The 21,361-nt window shown below is 42.4% G+C and overlaps 1 protein-coding gene across 1 annotated transcript in view; it reads left to right on the top strand.

Moving 5' to 3' along the window:
- LRP2 (LDL receptor related protein 2) overlaps positions 1 to 21,361 on the top strand; it is a 281,363-nt gene that overhangs the window by 225,748 nt on the left and 34,254 nt on the right. Inside the window, exons 49-59 of the mRNA XM_073545810.1 lie at positions 355 to 650; positions 2,456 to 2,972; positions 4,726 to 4,878; positions 7,674 to 7,844; positions 8,912 to 9,139; positions 9,882 to 10,055; positions 10,205 to 10,401; positions 10,874 to 11,119; positions 11,987 to 12,115; positions 14,888 to 15,007; positions 20,881 to 20,997. Of these exons, the coding sequence (XP_073401911.1) occupies positions 355 to 650; positions 2,456 to 2,972; positions 4,726 to 4,878; positions 7,674 to 7,844; positions 8,912 to 9,139; positions 9,882 to 10,055; positions 10,205 to 10,401; positions 10,874 to 11,119; positions 11,987 to 12,115; positions 14,888 to 15,007; positions 20,881 to 20,997 (2,348 nt within the window). The remainder of the gene's footprint in view (positions 1 to 354; positions 651 to 2,455; positions 2,973 to 4,725; positions 4,879 to 7,673; positions 7,845 to 8,911; positions 9,140 to 9,881; positions 10,056 to 10,204; positions 10,402 to 10,873; positions 11,120 to 11,986; positions 12,116 to 14,887; positions 15,008 to 20,880; positions 20,998 to 21,361) is intronic.

Raw genomic sequence — 21,361 nt, 5'->3', positions numbered from 1 at the left:
CCATGGGATAACCTTATGTTTGAGTATGGCAGCATTTTTCGTATTTTTTAGAGATGACATTATTATAGAGGAGGGTTTTCTATAGTGAAGCAGGTTATATAAAGCTTTGATATTCTTCTCCTTTGCTGCACACACACAAGTCGTCCTCTGTACGGATCCATTTGCTTGGAAATTCCATCGGGGAATCTTTCGGTGAGATAGTTTGGATGACATGAGAGGATTACTATCTACATTTTGTATTTTCACCACATTGCCTTAATTGCCAGCGCCATAACCCGTGACAGCCAGACGCCCCGTTCTATGAATGGATGCCATTTTTCTTTCCTGTCTCTAATCCGCCGCTTGATCTTCTAGGTGTGACAGACGCAACGACTGTGGAGATAACAGCGATGAAAGAGGCTGCAGCTACCCTCCGTGCCAGCAGCAGCAGTTCACCTGTCAGAACGGACGCTGCATCACCAGGGCCTACGTGTGCGATGGAGACAATGACTGCGGGGATGAGTCCGATGAACTGGACCATCTCTGCAGCACTCCGGAGGCAACCTGCGCTCCCAACTTCTTCAAATGTGACAATGGCCACTGTATTGAAGCCGTCAAAGTCTGCAACCGGATAGATGACTGCTCTGATAACAGCGATGAGAAAGGATGTGGTGCGTGGAATGAAGTTTTCACCCCAATAATGGGGGGCTGGTACACCCCAGTGATGGGGGGCTGGGTACACCCCAACGATGGGGGGCTGGGTACACCCCAATAATGGGGGGCTGGTACACCCCAATGATGTGGGGCTGGTACACCCCAATGATGTGGGGCTGGGTACACCCCAGCGATGGGGGGCTGGGTGCCCTGTCTTAACCTCAAAGGGGTTTTGTGGTTTTCAAAAAGCCCTGTCTGTTTTTTTTTAAACTAGTGCTCTACATACCCTTCCTGGGTCCAGCAATAAGTCCCCCCTCTTCTCCCGGGGTCTGTTATTGTCTACAGCACTGGCATCCAATAACTCAGCGGCTCTGATCGGCATATGCTGTCATATCAGGGAGTACCGCTGCTGCGCTCAGTGACTGGCTGCAGAGGTGTCGACATAACATCAGCACTGCAGACAATTACCGACACTGGGAGCAGAGGTGGAGACTTAGCACTAGACCTGGGGAGAGTGAGTGAAGCTCAGTTTTTTTATTTATTTATTTTTTAACAAGCTGGAGGACAAGAATTTTTTGCGAAACTGGAATACCCCTTTAATCCAATGAACTCTAATCAATATTTGAAATCTCTCCTCAAAACGTATCAAATCATATCAATCAACAAGAATGACACATTGAACTAACCGGCTGAAGATATTTTTAGAGGAATATCAATCATCTTGTAATAAACAATAGTATTTGGGTCTGTATTTTGATTATATTTAAAGGGGTTTTCCACTACTGGACAACCCCTGCTTTAAGAATCAACACCCACCTCGCACAGAGGGCAATCTTGGCGCCGCTATTCACTGTGGACATGTTGTGTCTTGTGTTCACTCCAGACCAACTGCAGTGGTCACAGGTCTGTCTGATGGAAGTAGGCAGGCTGCTCATTAGTTTTAGCGGTCACGTGATATAACATTGTCACATCACCTGCCGGGAATAGCGGCTCCAACATTGCAGAAATGGCGCCTTTCCAGGAACCATGAATAAAAAGAAAATTCATATCAGTTCACAAATCCAAGTAATTAGATAATCTTGCGGTGCGCAGACAGAAGCCGTGTGCCGATTCCCAGGTGAGAGCAGAAACATACAGAACAACAGGCTCCAGCAACCTCTATGAAAAAATATTAAAACTTACTAATATTAATCATTTTGATCCCTTAGGACTCGAAACGCGTAGGGCGAGTGTTTCTATTTTAGCCCTTCTTTGTTTTCTATTTTAAGACCAAGTCAATAAATGAGGTTTTAATATATTTTCATCGCGGTTGTTCTACACATTTCCAGGAAATAGGGTTTGTCCGATAGTGGACAACTCCTTTAAGTTAGATGATTAAGAATATATAGCTCCCCCTACTGGTGACTGCAGACTGACAAAATATTATCATTTGTCTCTGTGCCTTTGTAGGGAATTTGGAGCTCTATTAGAAAAGTGGAGCTCTGAATGAATGCTCTGAAGATATATATTATTTAGCCCAAAAAAATTATACTTTGCAAATAAATACTATAATATTACTAATTTAATAATATTATTACATTTAATACTATTAATATGATAATAATAATATGTATAGATAATATACAGTATTAACTAGAAAAATAATGGCTTGTGACCAATATATTACATATAATTTTAATTTGTAGAATCAACGTGGATTTTGGATTTGCTATTTTATGAATTCTTTTCCATTTTGCACACATTTTTCCCTTTTGAAGTGACTATGAATGACAATACTTTATTTAATGCTCATCACATTAACCATTTGTTTTCTCCCGCGCAGGCGTTAACGAGTGCAGCGATCCTTCCATCAGTGGCTGCGATCACAACTGCACCGATACACAGACGAGCTTCCTCTGCAGCTGTCGCGCCGGTTACAGGCTCATGTCCGATAAACGAAGCTGTGATGATATTGACGAGTGCGCGGAGTCCCCGTGGTTATGCAGCCAAATCTGTGAGAACACCGCAGGCTCCTACATCTGCAAGTGTGCGCCGGGCTACATCAGGGAACCGGACGGGAAAAGCTGCCGCCAGAATAGCAATATCGCCCCATATCTTATATTCAGTAACCGCTACTATCTGAGGAACCTGACAGTGGACAGTCTGTCTTATTCTCTAATATTACAAGGTCTGAGCAATGTGGTGGCCCTGGACTTTGATCGAGTGGAAGAAAGGCTGTATTGGATCGATGTGGGAAGGAGAGTTATGGAGAGAATGTTCCTCAATGGAACCAATAAAGAGACAATTATTAACACCGATATTCTGAGCGGAGAAGGTTTAGCAGTTGATTGGGTTGGCAGGTAAGGGAGAAATAACTAAGTTTACAACAGTTTTTCACTACTTGGCCAACCCCATCTTATATACTCGAGTCCCCCCAATAAAATATGAAAAGATGATACTCACCTCCTGCACCGGCGGTGTACCACCGATGTGTTCGTTGGATTACCCGGTGCTAGGTTATAGCACATGAACACTGAAGCCAATCTGTGGTCAGCAATGAGCTGATTTGCTCGCACTTTCCCTGGATGAAACTTGGATATCCAAGAGAAGTATGAGAACTGCAGTCCATTATTAGACGCTGATTGGCTGCAGCACTCACAGGACACAATAATGTTACCCAAACAAAGGGAGACCCAAGGGGTGACTATAAGCTTTTCATATTTTACTTGGGAGACTTTGGCATTTAAAAAGGGGTTGTCTAAGTAGTGGTAGTGGACAAACCCCTTTAAGGTGGGTCCAAATATACCTATCTGAAAAGTCAATATATTAATATAATAAACCACTGCTGTGAAGAAAATTAGAGATCTGCTGGAAACCATACTATAAGGGTACATTCAGACAAACGTACCGTATTTCTTGTCCGTATGTTGTCGATGTGGAAATTGAATAGCAGACGGACCTGATGTTAGCCTGTGAGCTAGTTCACATGAGCTGTTTTACATAGTCCTCGAAACCATGTGCAAAGAATTGCAGCTCACGCTAGTCTGACCTTATTTACGGATCAGACATATAAAGTGGGGCAGTACGGTGGCTCAGTGGTTATCACAGTGGCTCAATGGTTAGCACTGCAGTCTTGCAGCGCTGGCGTCCTGGGTTCAAATCCCACCAAGGACATCTGCAAGGACTTTGTATGTTCTCCCCGTGTTTGCGTTGGTTTCCTCTGGGTTCTCCGGTTTCCTCAAACCTTCCAAAGACATACTGATAGGGATTCTAGATTGTGAGCCCCATCGGGGACAATGATGATATAAATGAGTAAAATAAATAAAAAAGAGCAGGCACCATCTGTACATGGAGCTGTATACCGAGAGCCAGATGGCAATTTGTAGGCAAGACTGACCCCAAATTACACAATGGCCATCTGAGCGTAGCCTAAAGATTAAATCACTATTGTTCCAAAGTGAAAAAAGACAACTAATAGAAGGGAAAAATCTAATTTTTATTTGTTCACAGTAGTGGCGGAAAAGAGGTCCATTTACTCATCAGGTAGAGTAAGGGGCTGATGACAGGTGCCTGGCACTGACCGGTATTGTGCACCTATACACTGCATAAACAGGTGACTACCAGGACAAGTGCATGGCCGGCAGATAACGTGCACCTGCCCAGTTCATTATAATAGGACACTTGATTTTTCAGTGTCAGACTGGGGTGACAAGGGCCCACCAGTAACCAACTCCAGGGCCCCACTTTCCAGCTACATGTAAATGTGACATTATCCTCAATCACAAATCTATATAACAATGAACTGGGAAGATTGTTAAATTAATAAGATGCAGCCTTTGTCTGTACATAGTGATTCAAGTATATAGTACTGCTCATATAAGACGGTGGTGGCCCACCAGAGAATTCTCCTGTTATCCCGTGGGCCAGTCCAAGCCTGGTACCTGCTGAGTGTGCAGGCATCTGATGCATGGTCATCAGCACCTCTCATCCCTGATATGGAAGTAAGAGGTGATGATAGTCTCTTTATGCTCAAAGTCTAATGTTGTCAAAAAGGGTCTGTTTTTTTTCTGTAGAGGTGCATTACTGTACATATTAATTTTACTGCAATTCTAGGAAGCTATACTGGGTGGACGGCTACAAGACGTGCATCAGCGTTGCGGAGCTAGATGGGAGGTTCAGGAAGAAGCTGGTAGACCGCTGTGCAGATGTCAATAACACTTTCTGCTTTCAGCATCCTAGAGCTATCGTGGTTCATCCAAAGAAAGGGTATGACATTTCCCACAGAGAATTACCTCTTATTACTTGTGTTATAATTGACGCAGTTTTCATTATATTCTACTTTACTGTATCTCTTATTTCTTGAAAGACACCACGCTGCTGACATGAAACTAAATCCGTCTTTTATTAATATCTCCTTATCATTTCCCTTGTCTTGGCATGCAGGAATCCTTCAGGAAATGCGGCCATTTCTACATAAATGATTGAATTTCCTCTAGTTTATTATTGCCGGTCGTTTGTTTTCATTCCATTGGAGCCAATATGTTGGATAAACCTCAGGGTGGGCACATTGCTCAAAATTAGCCTAAGTTCACACAAGTGTATAAAAAAATTATCCAATTTTAATCCACAAAAAAGGATGATTTTTTTTTTAAATTTATATTATTATCCAAATGGCATCTGATTTATGTATCAGCAGTTAATAAAATTTACAATTTCAAATAAAAATCCATAGAAATTGGATGCAGTACGGATGATCCATATTGGATCCAATTTTTTTTGTGCATCCATAGAATAGGCGAGTCCTATTTGAAAATACAGAACAGGCTGGTGCATGCTGTGATTATTTTTTTATCATGAGGATATTCAGCCCATGTGAAAAAAATAATATCTGAACAGCCCTATTATGCAACATTTTTCTGATGGTTGTCTGGACCACATCAGATTTTTTTCATGGACAGCAGTAGGACTTACAATATGGTTGTGTGAATGTAGACTTAAGGCCCCTATACACATTAGATGGCTGTAGGTCTAAGGCCTCTTTCACACTTCCGTTTTTGACCATCAGTCAAAATCCGCCAGTTTTTGAAAAAAACGGATCCGCCATATTTTTTGGCGGATCCGTTTTTTCCCCATTGAGTTGCATTACTGGCGGATCTTGACGGATGGCCATCCGTTGGATCCGTTTTTTTGCGGATCCGCCAAAATGTTTGCGTCCGCCGCCATGCCTGGACGGACCCTGCAATGTTTTTTTTCCTGTAGGATCCGCATTTAATAGTGCGCATGCCTGGAGAAAGGAAGTCAGCCGGGAATTTAAACCTGAAATCCTTTCTGACGGTGGAAAAAAAATTCTCACTCTCTCCTCTCTCTCTCCTCTCTCTCTCTCTCCTCTCTCTCTCTCTCTCTCGTCCCCGGACTGCGGTTCCTTTAAAATTCTTCAGCCAACGTATCCGTCAAAAAACCGGACCGCTGACATCCGTTCACTTCAGTTATCAACGGATCCGCTTTCCGCCATTTTGGCGGATTTTAACTGATGAGAAAAAACTGAAGTGTGAAACAGGCCTGACTATGCTTCATCCGATCGTTTGGCTACCGGCCATCACCTCCAGCTATTCTATACAACGATGTTCGTTCACCCAAGTGCCCCTGTGTTCTCTACTAGAAAGTCGCTGGAAAACATCTCTGAAGGCGGCTTACCTCCGAGAGAATAAAGTGATCGGCAGTCCCAAATCGGATATGCCCAATTGACATCTCCTCCGACAATCAGTTGGCTGGAGCCCCACATTAGAGTGTTGGCCAAACTTGTGGATATTGGTAAATGCTGCCAATATTACTCTAATATATATAGGGCCCTTTCCTATGCCAGTGTGAAAAACATGCCATCTTTTAGTAGAGACCTTCCTAGAGCCCCTATAATCTAATCTTCCTAGTTATGCAGTGATCCAGGAAGAGGGGATCTATCACTACAAAAAGTAGGTCAATCTTTTCTTCTGAAAGCCATAAAAGCCCGGTTACAACCACCATCCAAGCTGCAAAGATGACTTGATTAAAAGTATTGTATAAGTAGATACAAAGTGGCAGATTACATTATTTGAGGAGCAAAATATTGTAAAATACATTTTTATATACAGTATTTTTAAAATAACACTGTGAGGGCTACCCATAGGTGTAGGGTTTCGTATGGAGAGGAGACTTTTTCAGTTGGAGCAGATGGGTTTACACGATTTCATCAAGCCTCACATTTCTATGTATAGTAAGCCTAACAGTAATGCAAATAACAACTAATACTGAATATCCAATGTTTGTGCATTTCTGATGCTATTATATCTTCTGTATTTGATTGGGGGCTGCCCATATTGTCACCGATCTCTTCTTATCCTTCCCTGCTCATAGCATCACCTATAGAGTGGGACCAAAAATACTAATACATCTGGGTGTCAGAGATCAAAAAGAAACATTTGGTCTCCACATATTACAATAACCTGCTACACTAGACACCATTCTCTGGCACCAGGATATAATTGATGAGTAGTCACTGGTGGCCACGTGGTACTTACTAAGACTGGACCCAAGAGCGCTTAGAACGGTGACTCATTCAAAGTAGTTGTTTTGTGTGCTGTTGTCTCAAATATGCTCCCAGAAGAATATCATTAGGAAACCAATTCCAAAAAGTTTACTTTAAGGCTATGTGCACACGGTGCGGATTCTGCTGCGGATCCGCAGTGGATTTGGCCCTGTGGATCCGCAGCAGAACTGCAGGTGATGTACAGTATCATTATAGCCTATGTAAAGAAAAAAACGCTGTGCACATGCTGCGGATTTTTCCGTGCGGAATATAAAAAGCAGCATGTCACTTCTTTTGTGCGGTTTTGCTGCAGTTTTCTACCTGCTCCATTCTACAAATCCGCAGGTGGAAAACCAAACAAAAATGGCAGTAAAACCGCACAAAAAATGCACTAAATCCGCAGGAAAAAATGCAGGTCATTTGACCTGCGGATTTAGTAAAATCCGCGGGAGGATCCGCACCGTGTGCACATAGCATAACCTGAATTTTTCTTTTACAGACACATTTACTGGACAGACTGGGGAGACATGCCATACATTGGCAGAGTTGGCATGGACGGCAAGAACAAAACCGTTGTCATCTCTACTAAGTTGGAATGGCCTAATGGAATTACAATAGACTACACCAATGACAAGCTCTACTGGGCCGATGCCCACTTGAACTACATTGAGTACGTACTTAGAGAAGAATAAAGCAACTCGGTAACTGTTCATAAACATATACATGGCATGACTCTTTGCAGTAATGACTAGGACTTTGAGCAGTCTATGAATCACTGTCAAAATGGACACATATACAGTTCTCGATCTCAGACAGTCAACAGTCGAATGAGACCCAATAATATTGAATAACTCAATGACACTCACTAACTTTTTATTAACAGATATTTATACTGTATTACTACATATTTCATCTAGCACTAAATACTCCATTGCCTTTTAGGGCTGTAATTTCCAGCCGTTTTGTAAGCATTCGAATGACTGCAAACTTGTGAATCATTACATCATGCACACAGCGCCAGAGGCAGCAGGGGGTGCATGACCGAAAGCAAGCATTTTGCATACATGAGGTCATCTGCCGACTAGACGTGCGTGGACTCACCCAATGCAAGTGAATTGAGCAAAGCCCAACACGTCTAGTCTTAATGTGGTTTGAAGTATTCAGATCGCCTGCTCCCAGTGCTGGCATAGAGCGACGGCAGACATGTAACCCAAGGCTGGACATGCACTTGTTGATGAATTAGGTGTATCACATCCCTCATTAAGATCGGCGTACGAAACCCCAGTCTTAATGAATTTGGAGCCATAGTCTTTTTCGAAAAAATGATGCTTGGCTTAATTTATAAAATTGGTTTTGAATAGATGTTGATTTGATTAAATCAAATTAAAGAAGTCATGTAGCCTATTTTGTATATCATTTAAATTGATTTTTTTTCATGGACAGAACATTATTGACAAAATTAAAATTTTGGGAAAATTAACATGATTGTTCACCAACCTGACCTAGCTCCTAGCCAATATTCAGATCACATCTTCTTATAGTGTATAACGTTATGTAATAGAATCTGGATATTTTTGTCTAAAGTTCCATTCTCAGAGAGATCTTCGTAACTTATTAAACATCCTCTCTATTTGCTTTTGCTTTTTTAAAATCCCAATTTTCAGCCAGTAATCTCGATAAGCAGAGCTGACCTTAGACATTTGCCTCAGTAGTTTTCGTTTTGCATTGTTTTTCTAGATACTCGGATTTGGATGGTAGACACCGACACTCGGTGTATGATGGAAACCTCCCTCACCCTTTTGCCATCACTGTATTTGAAGATGTGATATATTGGACCGACTGGAACACTAGAACGGTGGAAAAAGGAAATAAATACGATGGGTCTGGAAGAATCATGTTGGCCAATACCACACACAGGCCATTTGATATTCATGTCTACCACCCTTACAGGCAGCCTATATGTAAGTCCCGCTATCGGATCATGGGGAGGTATTAACTCATTAGCTCTTATGTTAGTAAATTCTACTTTTTAACAATGCATAGATTTTTTATTATAGAAGTAGAACAGATTAATTGGAACGTTTTTCTTTTTTCCTCTGGTATCATACAGTTATATAGCCGCTATGTATGGCATTCCATGGAACTGTTGGGGTTCACAGATTCAGCGCGCAGATCTGCAATATCGCGATATGTGCACTAAGTCTTAATCTGCTTTTTTTTGTTTTGGAGAAATGCAAAATCAGGACACCTTTGACACTTCTGCCATTAGGCTGACTAGTTTTAGTCTTCAAGCATTTACAATTCATCTCTCTTCTTCGATCTACAGGTCTTGATTTGGGGGAGCCAGAGGAATGAGGAGATAGATGGAAAACATTTAGATTAGAAGGAACCTAAATGGTTCCCATTATTGAAATAGGAGATGACAGTTGGTGCTTATAAGATTCTATGGAGGAGTAAGAAGCTAGAGGCGGACACAGACGTTCTGCCGCAAGTTCTTCATAGAACTTTATGAGCACCAACTGTTATATCCTATATCAGTAATGGGAAAAATCTGGATTCACTGAAGATAGATTTTACCGGTGAATTGAGAATTTTTAAAATGAATGGAGAAATAAGCAGATTTTTCTAATAAGATATATTACAAACTTGCTTATTTTCACGTGCAATTAAGTTTTAATATCCTGATAAATTGTTTTACTCTAGCGAGCAATCCCTGCGGCAGAAACAATGGAGGCTGTTCACACTTGTGTCTTATTAAAGAAGGAGGCCAGGGGTACTCTTGTGAATGTCCAGACAATTTCTTGGCCATGCAGTTTGGAAACATCGTTCGCTGCCTTCCTTCTTGCTCCAGTACCCAGTTCTTATGTGCCGACAGTGAAAGGTCAGTACAGCGTAGTAAGACTTACTTATTAATGAACTTTTATCTTTAATATTTATTTGAACCTAAGATAAAGTAATTTTCACGTTGTTCTCCTGGTTTTTGTGTCTTTATATAACGCATTCATCGTATATTATCTCACCACGCTAAAGATGTATCCCGATATGGTGGAAATGTGATGGGCAGCGAGACTGCAGGGATGGCTCCGATGAGCCACCTACCTGTCCTCATCGGTACTGCCGCGTGGGACAGTTCCAGTGCAATGATGGAAACTGCACAAGTTCCCACTTCTTGTGTAACACAGCTCCAGACTGTCCGGACAACTCTGATGAAGATCCAGTACTTTGTGGTAAGATGAGGGATGTGATGATGAGGCCATTTTTTTTTTTCATTTTTGCATACAGCAGTTCCATCAGAGTTTGTATCCTCTTAATATATTGCAGTCATTTTATATAGCACTGTGTATTTACAGTTGATCATTTTGACTTTCTACCCAGTTAATTCTCCTCTTTCCAATTGTGTCTCTGACATGAATGATTTAGAATAATTGTTGACTCATGCAGGGAAAAGATACTTCCGGTTTCTACATAAAGCTTTGAAAGAGTCAGCTAGTCAGTTTATAATCACGCGATGTCATAGTCCTAATGGAAAAGAGAAGAATTAGCTGGGTAGAAAGGCGACGTAAGCAATTGTAAGTGCACAGTGCTCTATAATATGATGACTGCAGTTTATTAAGATGATAAAACTTTTGATTTATGTGATGCCTTAGTTTCACTGCGTTTAGAATTCTTCTAATTGACTTTTCCATAACTTTTCTGCAGCCACTCATCAGTGTGACGACCACCAGTGGCAGTGTGCTAACAAGCGCTGTATCCCTGAGGCATGGCAGTGTGACACAGACGACGACTGCGGAGACAACTCAGACGAAGAAACCACCCACTGCGCCACCAGGACCTGTAACCCTGGGCAATTCAAATGCAATAATGGACGCTGCATCCCTCAGAGTTGGAAATGTGACGTGGACGACGATTGCGGGGACCATTCAGATGAGCCCATTCAGGAGTGCAGTAAGAATTGATTGCATGTTCCTAATAACCTAGTAATTACATAAGAGACTTACTTTATCTACTATGCCTCCCCATTTAATCTGACACAGGGGTTATTGGGTCTAGGCTACACATATCATACTATATTGTCTTGTTACTCCAGTAAAGGAGTTTTAGCATGATAGCAAATGTATCCTATCAAAAAGATTTTGGGAAAAAATAATACACTACTGAAGCAGAATTCCAGAAATGTATCCTTCTTCTGCATTAAAGGGAATCTGTCACCACTTTTTTGGCCTGCTAGGTAAAAATATCATTTAATTGAGTGTCAGCTATGAGTTCCACAACTAGTTCTGACTCCCCATGAATCACCCATAAAAAAAACTTTTTATTTGTCCCGCGCTGTATTTTAATCTGTTCGGTCCGGTCCGATGGGCGTTGCCTCTGTTCCGTCACTCCACCCCTCCTCGGCTTGCTGTACGCATTCTTCGCTGTGAAAATTGCAGATTGTGTACATATTTCGCGCGTGAGCATTGTAACGTGACCTCGCGCATGCCCAACTGAGGGCAAAGCCGAAAATCAGTAGTGCGCATGCGCTGGAATAGCAGTTGTTTCTTAAGTCCCGGAAGTTTTTCGCGGCCATGTGCACTACTGATTTTTGGCTTTGCCCTCAGTTCAGCGAAACTTACACCTCTCCCGATACACAGATTTGTAAAAATTGTTTCATCCATGGCCGCCATAAAATGCACATATGCTGTAAATGTTTCCAAATACATTAATTTAAAAAACATGTATTTTATTTACAAATGAAATATAAAATATAAATACCCAAGCAGACAATGCATGATAAGAGGTTAACTACGTGTGTTTCCTGCAATCTGTTTTCAGTGGGTCCTGCATATCGATGTGACAATCACACTGACTTTGACTGCAAAACGAACTATCGGTGCATCCCGCTCTGGGCTGTGTGCAACGGCTATGATGACTGCAGAGATAACTCTGATGAAGAAAACTGTGGTAAGCATTTTTTATTACAACAATCAAAATTTCCCTATATACTGTATATATCACCAGCTTTAGGAATACTTAAAGCTGAATTTCTACACTGCCAATATATAAATGGTAAGGAGGGAAAGAATTACTGTAGATGCTTGGAGCAGGTTAGAAAACTGCAGCAGTCCATTTATTTTTTTTTAGTGGCTAGAAAATAATTTCCAAAGGATATAATTAAAAAAAACCCATAAAAAATACTAAATAAAAAAAGAAAACAACCTAAAAAAGAGAGGCAAAAATGTCGACATTTTCTAAGTGGGAAATCCATAGGGTCAGGGGTTGGCTTTATTCCTTTATAACACTGAAGTCCTGGGCTTGAATCTGAAGAGGGCAAGATACACGTATAGTGTGTGTGTGTGTTTTTGTGTAGCTAATTGTTTGTGTATCAAAGCTACAGTATGTATGTGTATGTCGGAGCTAAGTGTGTTTGTGTAGGTGTGTGTGTGTCAGGTCTATCCGTTTGTGTACCAGAGCTAAGTGCAGGTATGGACTGGGGATGAAATTCAGCCCTGGCATTTGAAATCACAAAGGCCCATGTTCCCGTCCCCAAGAATGAGATGGGATATATTACTAATATTACCCTGGATGGAGGAAAGAAAGATTTACAACAAGACCAATATTCCTAATGATACCCGTGATAGGCTGGGGTAAGTGACAGAGTCAGCGACTTTGTGCTCTGTCACAACTCTTAAAAGTATGAGTGTCTTAAGAACACCGATTCTGTTAAAAATGTAGCAGACAGGGCAGACCACAACCAGACAGGCCCTTCTGGCATTTGCCAGAATTGCCACATGGCCAGTCCGGCCCTGGCTAAGTGTGTGGGTGTAGTTAAGTGTGTGTATCAGAGCTAAGTGTGTGAGCTTGTGTAGCTTTGTGTGTACCAGAGCTAAGTGTGTATATAACAGATCTAAGTATGTGTGTTTGTGTAGCTAAGTGTGTGAATATCAGAGCTACGTGTGTGTGTTTGTGTATCTAAATGTGTGTATGAGATCTAAGTATGTGTATATCAGAGCTAAGTGTCTCTTTGTGTAGCTAAGTGTGTGTATGTCATAGCTAAGCGTGTGTATGTCAGAGCTAAGCATGTGTGTTTACATAAGTGTGTATTTGTGTATCTAAATGTGGCTGTATCAGAGCTAAGTGTGTGTTTATGTAGCTGTGTGTATGTAAGAGCTAAGTGTGTGTGTTTATGTAGCTGTGTGTATTGTGGTGCAGTGACCACTGTGTCCGCTAGGGGGCGCTGTGTGGGTGTCACAGGACAGGAATACAGGCATGTCCATTGTGGTAATGGAAATAGGATGAACGACAGAATGGTAAATGATCGTTATGTATCCCAGGGTGGGTGGCCCTGGGATGGAAGCTTGAACGAGTGTTGATCAGCAGAGGTACTGCTGAGGTTTTTGTTACAATGTATCAGGGAGAGCTTTCAGGTGGCTGGTGGACAGGTGGGTCCAGTCACCTACAAACCCACCCAGGGGCATGTGTCTAAAAACGCCCATAGTAAGCCTGTATATATGTGTATGCATGGGTGTCTGATATTGGACCTGCAATGAGGTCATAGGCATGTGATCCGGTGGGCGTGGCTACGGACCATATAAGGTGACCAGGGTATGTCACATGAGTGAGTGCCTGGATCTGATTGGTCCGTGTGGAAAGGTCCCGGAAGGCTGTCGTGCTGGAAGGTGGGCTGCCTTCCTGAAGCGCACATGTGGACGCCGCTGACTGTGTGTGCCCTGTGTGTAATAGCCTGTGACTACTGGACAGTCCCCAGGAGCGAAGGGACGTCAGGACTGAGAAGCAGCTAAGAGGTAACCCCGGACCGGGGGGAATTACCTGAGACTGTAAAGGCTGATTGCTGGACAAAGCACAGCATGTGTGACCGCAGGGCTAAGGGAGCGGAGCTCCACTATGAACATTCGCTTGGTCTGCTGTAAGACTACTGTCGTTTTCTGCATGCTGCTATGGTTTATGCTGTGTATAATAAACCGTATAGACTGTGCTATATGAAAAGCCTGCGCCGGACCTGGTTTATCTGCTGCCAAGTGAGCGTTCCCCAACAAGAACAATAGGCGCTACCTTACAGTATGTAAGAGCTAAGCGTGTGTTTACGTAGCTAACTGTGCGCATCAGATCTGTGTGTGTTCCAGAGCTACGTACGTGTATATCATAGCTGAGTGTGTGTTTGTGTAGTATCATCTCTGTGTATGTACCAGAGCTAAGTGTGTTCATGTAGTTAAATGTGTGAGTATCAGAGCTGAGTGTGTGTGTGCAGAGCTGAGTGTGTGTGTGCAGAGCTGAGTGTGTGTGTGCAGAGCTGAGTGTGTGTTTTTTCCCCCCCATGTTTGGGTTAATTGATTTTCTATGATATTGTGTCTGAAGGAGAAATGAATTTGTGAGCCCCATTGGTGACACGTCTGATGACAGCCTCTGTACAACACCTCAGAATATGTTAGTGCTATTTAAGCAATGGGAAAGTGCCCTCTTTCCACCATCCTTCACTGAGTGAATTCTAACCAAATTCAATGGGATTAATTTTTTTCCCGCATTTAATTCAGTGTTACTGGGAAATGCCCCATGAAGCGTAGTCTGTGGTTCCCTTCATGGAGAAATTAGCCAGTGTTTCCTCTCCAGGGCTGTACGCCAATGATTATTAAACCATTTAGAGCTTAACAAATACTTGTATAATCATTACGATCACTGGAGCAGCAAATCCTACCTGTGAATGATTGGAATTTGTAGAACAAAGAACATGTGATCCACTCGGGGACTTTCGCTGTGAAAATCATCGCTGTATTCCTCTGCGTTGGAAATGCGATGGAGATGATGACTGCAGGGATGGATCCGATGAGCGCAACTGCAGTAAGTTGCTTGAGATCATTTTTAATGTTGTTGGGCCCCAAGTAATAAGAATGACGATTATGGACCATTTGGTCCCTGGTGGTCCTAGTGGCTAAAGATGTTTTCATATCAGAATATTACTTCACATACAATGACTGGCTGTCCTGTATTTTACACCATAGTCAGAATATGGTTTTAGGTTTCATTTAGCCAATTTTCCACCCATATGTTGCAAAACATTTTTTTATTTTACTTTTGAAATGTTATTGTTTCTTTATCAGAATTCACACAAAGCTTTTCACAGCTAGATATTTTTCTATCGTGTTATATTACTGCAGATGTTGTAAATTGGCTTTAATGTAGCTTGTTGTGTTTTTATGCTGTACTTTTGAGAAACTGATGCGTTTGTTTGCATACACTTCAGCATTAAGAAAAAGCCACAATCCTGGAACACCATCATAGCCGAAAGTCTTGGCACCCTTGAAATTGTTCCAGAAAATGAAGTATTTCTCCCATAAAATTATTTCAATTATATATGCTTTGTTATACACATGTTTATTTCCTTTGTATGTATTTGAACAACACAAAAAAAAAAAAACAGGAAAAAAGGCAAATTGGACATCATTTCACACAAAACTCCAAAATGGTCCGGACAAAATTGTTTGCACCTTTTCAAAATTGTATATACAGCTTTGTTTAAAGTATATGATGATCGTTCAAACTTCTCTGTGGCAAGTAACAGGTGTGGGAAATATGAAAATCACACCTGAAACCAGATAAAAAGGAGAGACATTGACACGAAGTATGGAGAACAGAAAGAGGAGAAGAGAACTGTTTGAGGACTTGAGAACCAAAATTGTTGAAAAATATTAACAATCTCAAAGTTACAAGTTCATCTTCAGAGATTTTGTTGTTCCTTTGTCCACGGTGCGCAACATAATCAAGAAGTTTACTTTTCAACCTATGGCACTGTAGCTAATCTCCCTGGATGCAAGAAAAAAATTGATGACAGGTTGCAACGCAGGATAGTCTGGATGGTGGATTAGCAATCTTAAACAAGTTCCAAAGAAATTCATGCTGTTCTACAGGCATCGGTGTCAGCGTAAACTATTCGGCGACATTTGAATGAAATTCCATGGCAAGGAGACCCAGAAGGGCCCCACTGCTGACACAGGGGCATAAAAAGCTAGACTGCAGTTTGCCAAAATGTACGTGAGTAAGTCAAAATCCTTCTGGGAAAGTGTATTTACCAAGATAGAGCTTTTTGGAAAACCATAATATTCTCCTGTTTACCAAAAACAGAATGAAGTTTACAAAGAAAAAAACACAGTACCTACAATCAAATATGGCAGAGGTTCAAAGATGTTTTGGGGTTGGTCTGCTGCCTCTGGCACTGGGTGCTTTAGCTGTGTGCAAGTCATCATGAAATCTGAAGATTACCAACAGATTTTGGGTTGCAATGTAGTGTCCAGTGTCAGAAAGCTGGGTTTGTGTCCTAGATCATGGGTCTTCCAGCAGGACAATGACCCCAAACATACTTCAAGAAGCACCCAGAAATGGATGGAAACAAAGCACTGGAGAGTTCTGAGGTGGCAGCAATAAGTCAGGATCTAAATCTCATTGAAAACCTGAGAAAACATCTTAAAATTGCTGTTGAGAGAAGTCGCCTTCACATATGAGAGACCTGGAACAGTTTGCAAAAGATGAGTGGTCAAAAATTCCAGTTGAGAGGAGTATGAAGCTTGTTCATGGTTATAGGAAGCGATTGATTGCAGTAATTTATTCCAAAAGGTGTGCAACCAAATATTAAGTTGAGGGTTCCAACAATTTTGTCCTCCCCATTTTTGGGGTTTTGTATGAAATTAAGTCTAATTTGCCTTTTTTATCTTTTTTTGTGCTGTTCCGATACACACAAAGGAAATAAACATGTGTATAACAAAACTTATGTAATTGCAATAATTTTCTGGCAGAAATACTTCATTTTCTGGAACAATTTCAAGGGTGCCAACACCTTCGTCCATGACAGTATGTCCGTACACTCTAAGACTGCGTTCACATGACCGTATTTTTGGTCCAAGTGCTGTTTGTATAGTAAACTGACCTCATACGGACAGAACTTGGACCAATGTTATTCAATTTGGCTGACAGCTTTTTCAAAGGAGCATCCAGTTCAAGTGAAAAAAATTACAATCTACACTGGTCTCTTCCATATTTCAGTTTAGATTCACTTATTCAAGTCTAGAAGTGCTTAAAAAAATCTGATCCCATACGGATCATCCTCATAGTATCCAATTTTTACTGATACGTACACTCACTGGCCACTTTATTAGGTACACCTGTCCAACTGTGTGTTAAGACTTAATTTCTAATCAGCCAATCACATGGCGGCAACTCAGTGCATTTAGGCATGTAGACATGGTCAAGACAATCTCCTGCAGTTCAAACCGAGCATCAGTATGGGGAAGAAAGGTGATTTGAGTGCCTTTGAACGTGGCATGATTGTTGGTGCCAGAAGGGCTGGTCTGAGAATTTCAGAAACTGCTGATCTACTGGGATTTTCACGCACAACCATCTCTAGGGTTTACAGAGAATGGTCCGAAAAAGAAAAAAAATCCAGTGAGCGGCAGTTCTGTGGCCGGAAATGCCATGTTGATGCCAGAGGTCAGAGGAGAATGGGCAGACTGGTTCGAGCTGATAGAAAGGCAACAGTGACTCAAATTGCCACCCGTTACAACCAAGGTAGGCAGAAGAGCATCTCTGAACGCACAGTGCGTCGAACTTTGAGGCAGATGGGCTACAGCAGCAGAAGACCACACTGGGTACCACTCCTCTCAGCTAAGAACAGGAAACTGAGGCTACAATTTGCACAAGCTCATCGAAATTGGACAGTAGAAGATTGGAAAAACGTTGCCTGGTCTGATGAGTCTCGATTTCTGCTGCGACATTCGGATGGTAGGGTCAGAATTTGGCGTAAACAACATGAAAGCATGGATCCATCCTGCCTTGTATCAACGGTTCAGGCTGGTGGTGGTGGTGTCATGGTGTGGGGAATTTTTTCTGGGCACTCTTTGGGCCCCTTGGTACCAATTGAGCATCGTTGCAACGCCACAGCCTACCTGAGTATTGTTGCTGACCATGTCCATCCCTTTATGACCACAATGTACCCAACATCTGATGGCTACTTTCAGCAGGATAATGCGCCATGTCATAAAGCTCGAATCATCTCAGATTGGTTTCTTGAACATGACAATGAGTTTACTGTACTCAAATGGCCTCCTCAGTCACCAGATCTCAATACAATAGAGCATCTTTGGGATGTGGTGGAACGGGAGATTCGCATCAGGGATGTGCAGCCGACAAATCTGCGCCAACTGTGTGATGCCATCATGTCAATATGGTCCAAAATCTCTGAGGAATGCTTCCAGCACCTTGTTGAATCTCTGCCACGAAGAATTGAGGCAGTTCTGAAGGCAAAAGGGGGTCCAACCCCTTACTAGCATGGTGTACCTAATAAAGTGGCCAGTGAGTGTATATTGCCATTATTAGTATTGGAAATTGTATTTTTTACTTGTAAACTTTATTAAGTTCTGTTTTAAAAACAGATGGCATTTCGGTGCCATATGGATGTAAAAAATGAACATATGGATGACCATACAGGTGAAAGTTCATCCATTTTTCTGGATGAAAATTGAACGATTTTTTTTACGCACTAATGTTAACTCAGCCTAAGGCTTCCTACACATGTCCTGGTAATTCCAGTGCTGGAAAAAGCAGTACCGGTGAGATCTGTCATCCGTGTGGCATATGTATGTACCTGTGTGCCATCTGTGTGCACCATCAGTGTGATACTGAAATAGAATGGAGAATAGAAATGACAGATGTTTAGGTGATAGATGTGTAAAGATATATGCAGATGATAGATGCATAGACAGATAGATAGATAGCCATCAAGATATTTAATAAGCTCTGTGGCACTTATTCGGCAGCTTTCTAGGAAATGGCGAGTGGTCCCCCCTATTTAAAAAAAACAGTTAAGGAAAGGCATACAGGTGTGAACCAGTCTTATTAGTCTGGGAAGGAGCCAAGATCCATGAAGCTTCCCAGCCTATTAATATCAACTCACAGCTGTCTGCTTTGCCTTTGCTGGTTATTAAAAACTAGATGGTGGCCCGATTCTAACGCATCGGGTATTCTAGAATATGTATGTAGTTTATTTATGAAGATTTAAGAGGCGCTGACTGGCCACAGGGGGCCGGGCGCGACCAATCAGCGACGCGGGATTCGTGGCCGGACTGCGCCTGTCGCTGCTTGGTCGCGGCCAGCCGGGCGCGACAAATCAGCGGCGCAGGATTTTCGTTACTCAAATTCCGCGCCAATTCGTGGCCGGACTGCGCCTGTTGCTGATTGGTCGCGCCCGGTCGGCTGCGACCAATCAGACGCGGGATTCACGGCTGGACTGCGCTTGTTGCGGATTGGTCGCGGCTGGGATTTCCGTTACAAACAGACAGAATTAGACGATTATATAGTAGATGAGGGGGACCCTAAAAATAATGATATGGGGTCCTCCCATTTTTAATAACAAGCTGTGGGTAAGCATACGGCTTAAGGCTGATATTAATAGACTGTGAAGGGCCATGGATATTGGCCCCTTCCCAGCCTAATAAGACCAGTCTTCAGGAACCCCAGAAATGGCACATCCATTAGACGTGCAGTTCTGGATCTATATGGCTGGTTTCACACTAGCGTTTTTTTTGTGCTGCGTTTTTGCGCATACATGCGTATGAGTTTTTTCCCTATATTTAACATGAGTGCGCATTGTCATGCGTTTGTTCGCGTTTGTATGCGCATGCATTTTTTTGTAGTGTGCACCCAGGTGCACAAAATGCAACCTGTTGCATTTTTGGTGTCCGACCAGTCTCAAAAAAACGCATGCGCACGCAATGCGCACGGAATTCACCCAAAACCACATTAAAGTCTATGGGAGTGCTGACGTGCACATGGTCATGCGCACGTCAGCGTTTAAAAACGCATGCATTTTTTGTAGAAACCATGCGCAAAAAACAAGAAAATGCATTAAAAGCGCATGAAGCATTTTTTATATGCGCGCTTGCACTGCGCGCGCAGCGCAAAAAACCGCAAGTGTGAAAGTAGCCTAAGCCTCGGCTCTTCCCGATTGCCTTGGTGTGTTATCATTCGGGGTAATGGTTTTTGGGTTGCTGTCAGCTGTGTAATGTTCGCTGATGTTTCACCCAGGAGTTAGCAATGGAGAGGCATCTATCAGACACCCCCATTACTAACCCTGTAGTCAAATAAAATACAAACATACAAAATTCCTTTATTTGTAAAAAGCGCTATGGTCCCATGACAATCCCCAATTCTTCTACATCAGCAACATTACCGCTTACCATGGCCATCGGAACACACTGAAAGTAACTTGAGAACCAGCGGCAGTGATGAGTCGTGACATCATTAAGGTTACCACTGGTCACAGCGGGTGGTTCTCACGTGAACTGTGGTAACCTTACTGATGTCGCGGCTCATGAGAACTTTCTGCAGTGTGAGAACTGACAGTAAGTTCTCACGCTGCAAGCAGTGACATCAGTAAGGTTACGGGCCTTCACAGCTGGGCAGCTTACACGCTGTCCTCTGCGGATCACACAGAGGTTAGCGTGGGAACCACCAGTTGTAACATGTAGTAACCTTAATGATGTCACTGCCGCTAGTCCCTCTTTCTGTACATAGAAATGTGGTCATCTGGTCTAAACAGGCCATTATGTGACCACTGAGTACCTTGCATGTAGTCGATTGGCGGTTGATTAACTCCCGCTGTCGACAAGATGACGTGTCATACATGTCTCAGTGTCTACATATCCTCATTCAAATGCTTATTGCAGGCCCCCGGGAGTGCACCGAAAGCGAATTCCGATGTGATAATTTTCACTGTATTCCCAGCCGCTGGCTCTGTGATCATGACAACGATTGTGAAGACAACTCAGATGAAAGAGATTGCGGTGAGTAAAAAACACATGCTACTTTGTGAATGTATACAGTATATAGTACTTAACTAAGCTTCAGAGCTGACATCTCCCAGAATTCCTTGCTAGTGTAATGTATAGATTAAGTCTTACCTTTAGAGGAAAGCAGCTTTTTCATGGCTGATCTGAACTCTCTGATGCTGCAAGCAAATGGCGCTTTGTCTCTGCAGTATTGAAGGGGCGCAGGGGCACTGAAGCTGGAGATAAGTGCGCTCCAGTGATCCCCATCAGCTTCACATCAACAGTTACACTCTCTATTGGAAAGCACTTTTAAGTGCTGCGCTCCTTGCCTAGGAAACTGGCCACTGCTGAGAGACTGCAGAAGTAGACGATAACCTTA

The sequence above is a fragment of the Dendrobates tinctorius genome, unplaced genomic scaffold, assembly GCF_039654945.1.
Source record: "Dendrobates tinctorius isolate UK_male_01 unplaced genomic scaffold, ASM3965494v1 ptg000143l, whole genome shotgun sequence".
Classification (NCBI taxonomy): domain Eukaryota; kingdom Metazoa; phylum Chordata; class Amphibia; order Anura; family Dendrobatidae; genus Dendrobates; species Dendrobates tinctorius.
This window is presented reverse-complemented; position numbering and strand designations above follow the sequence as displayed.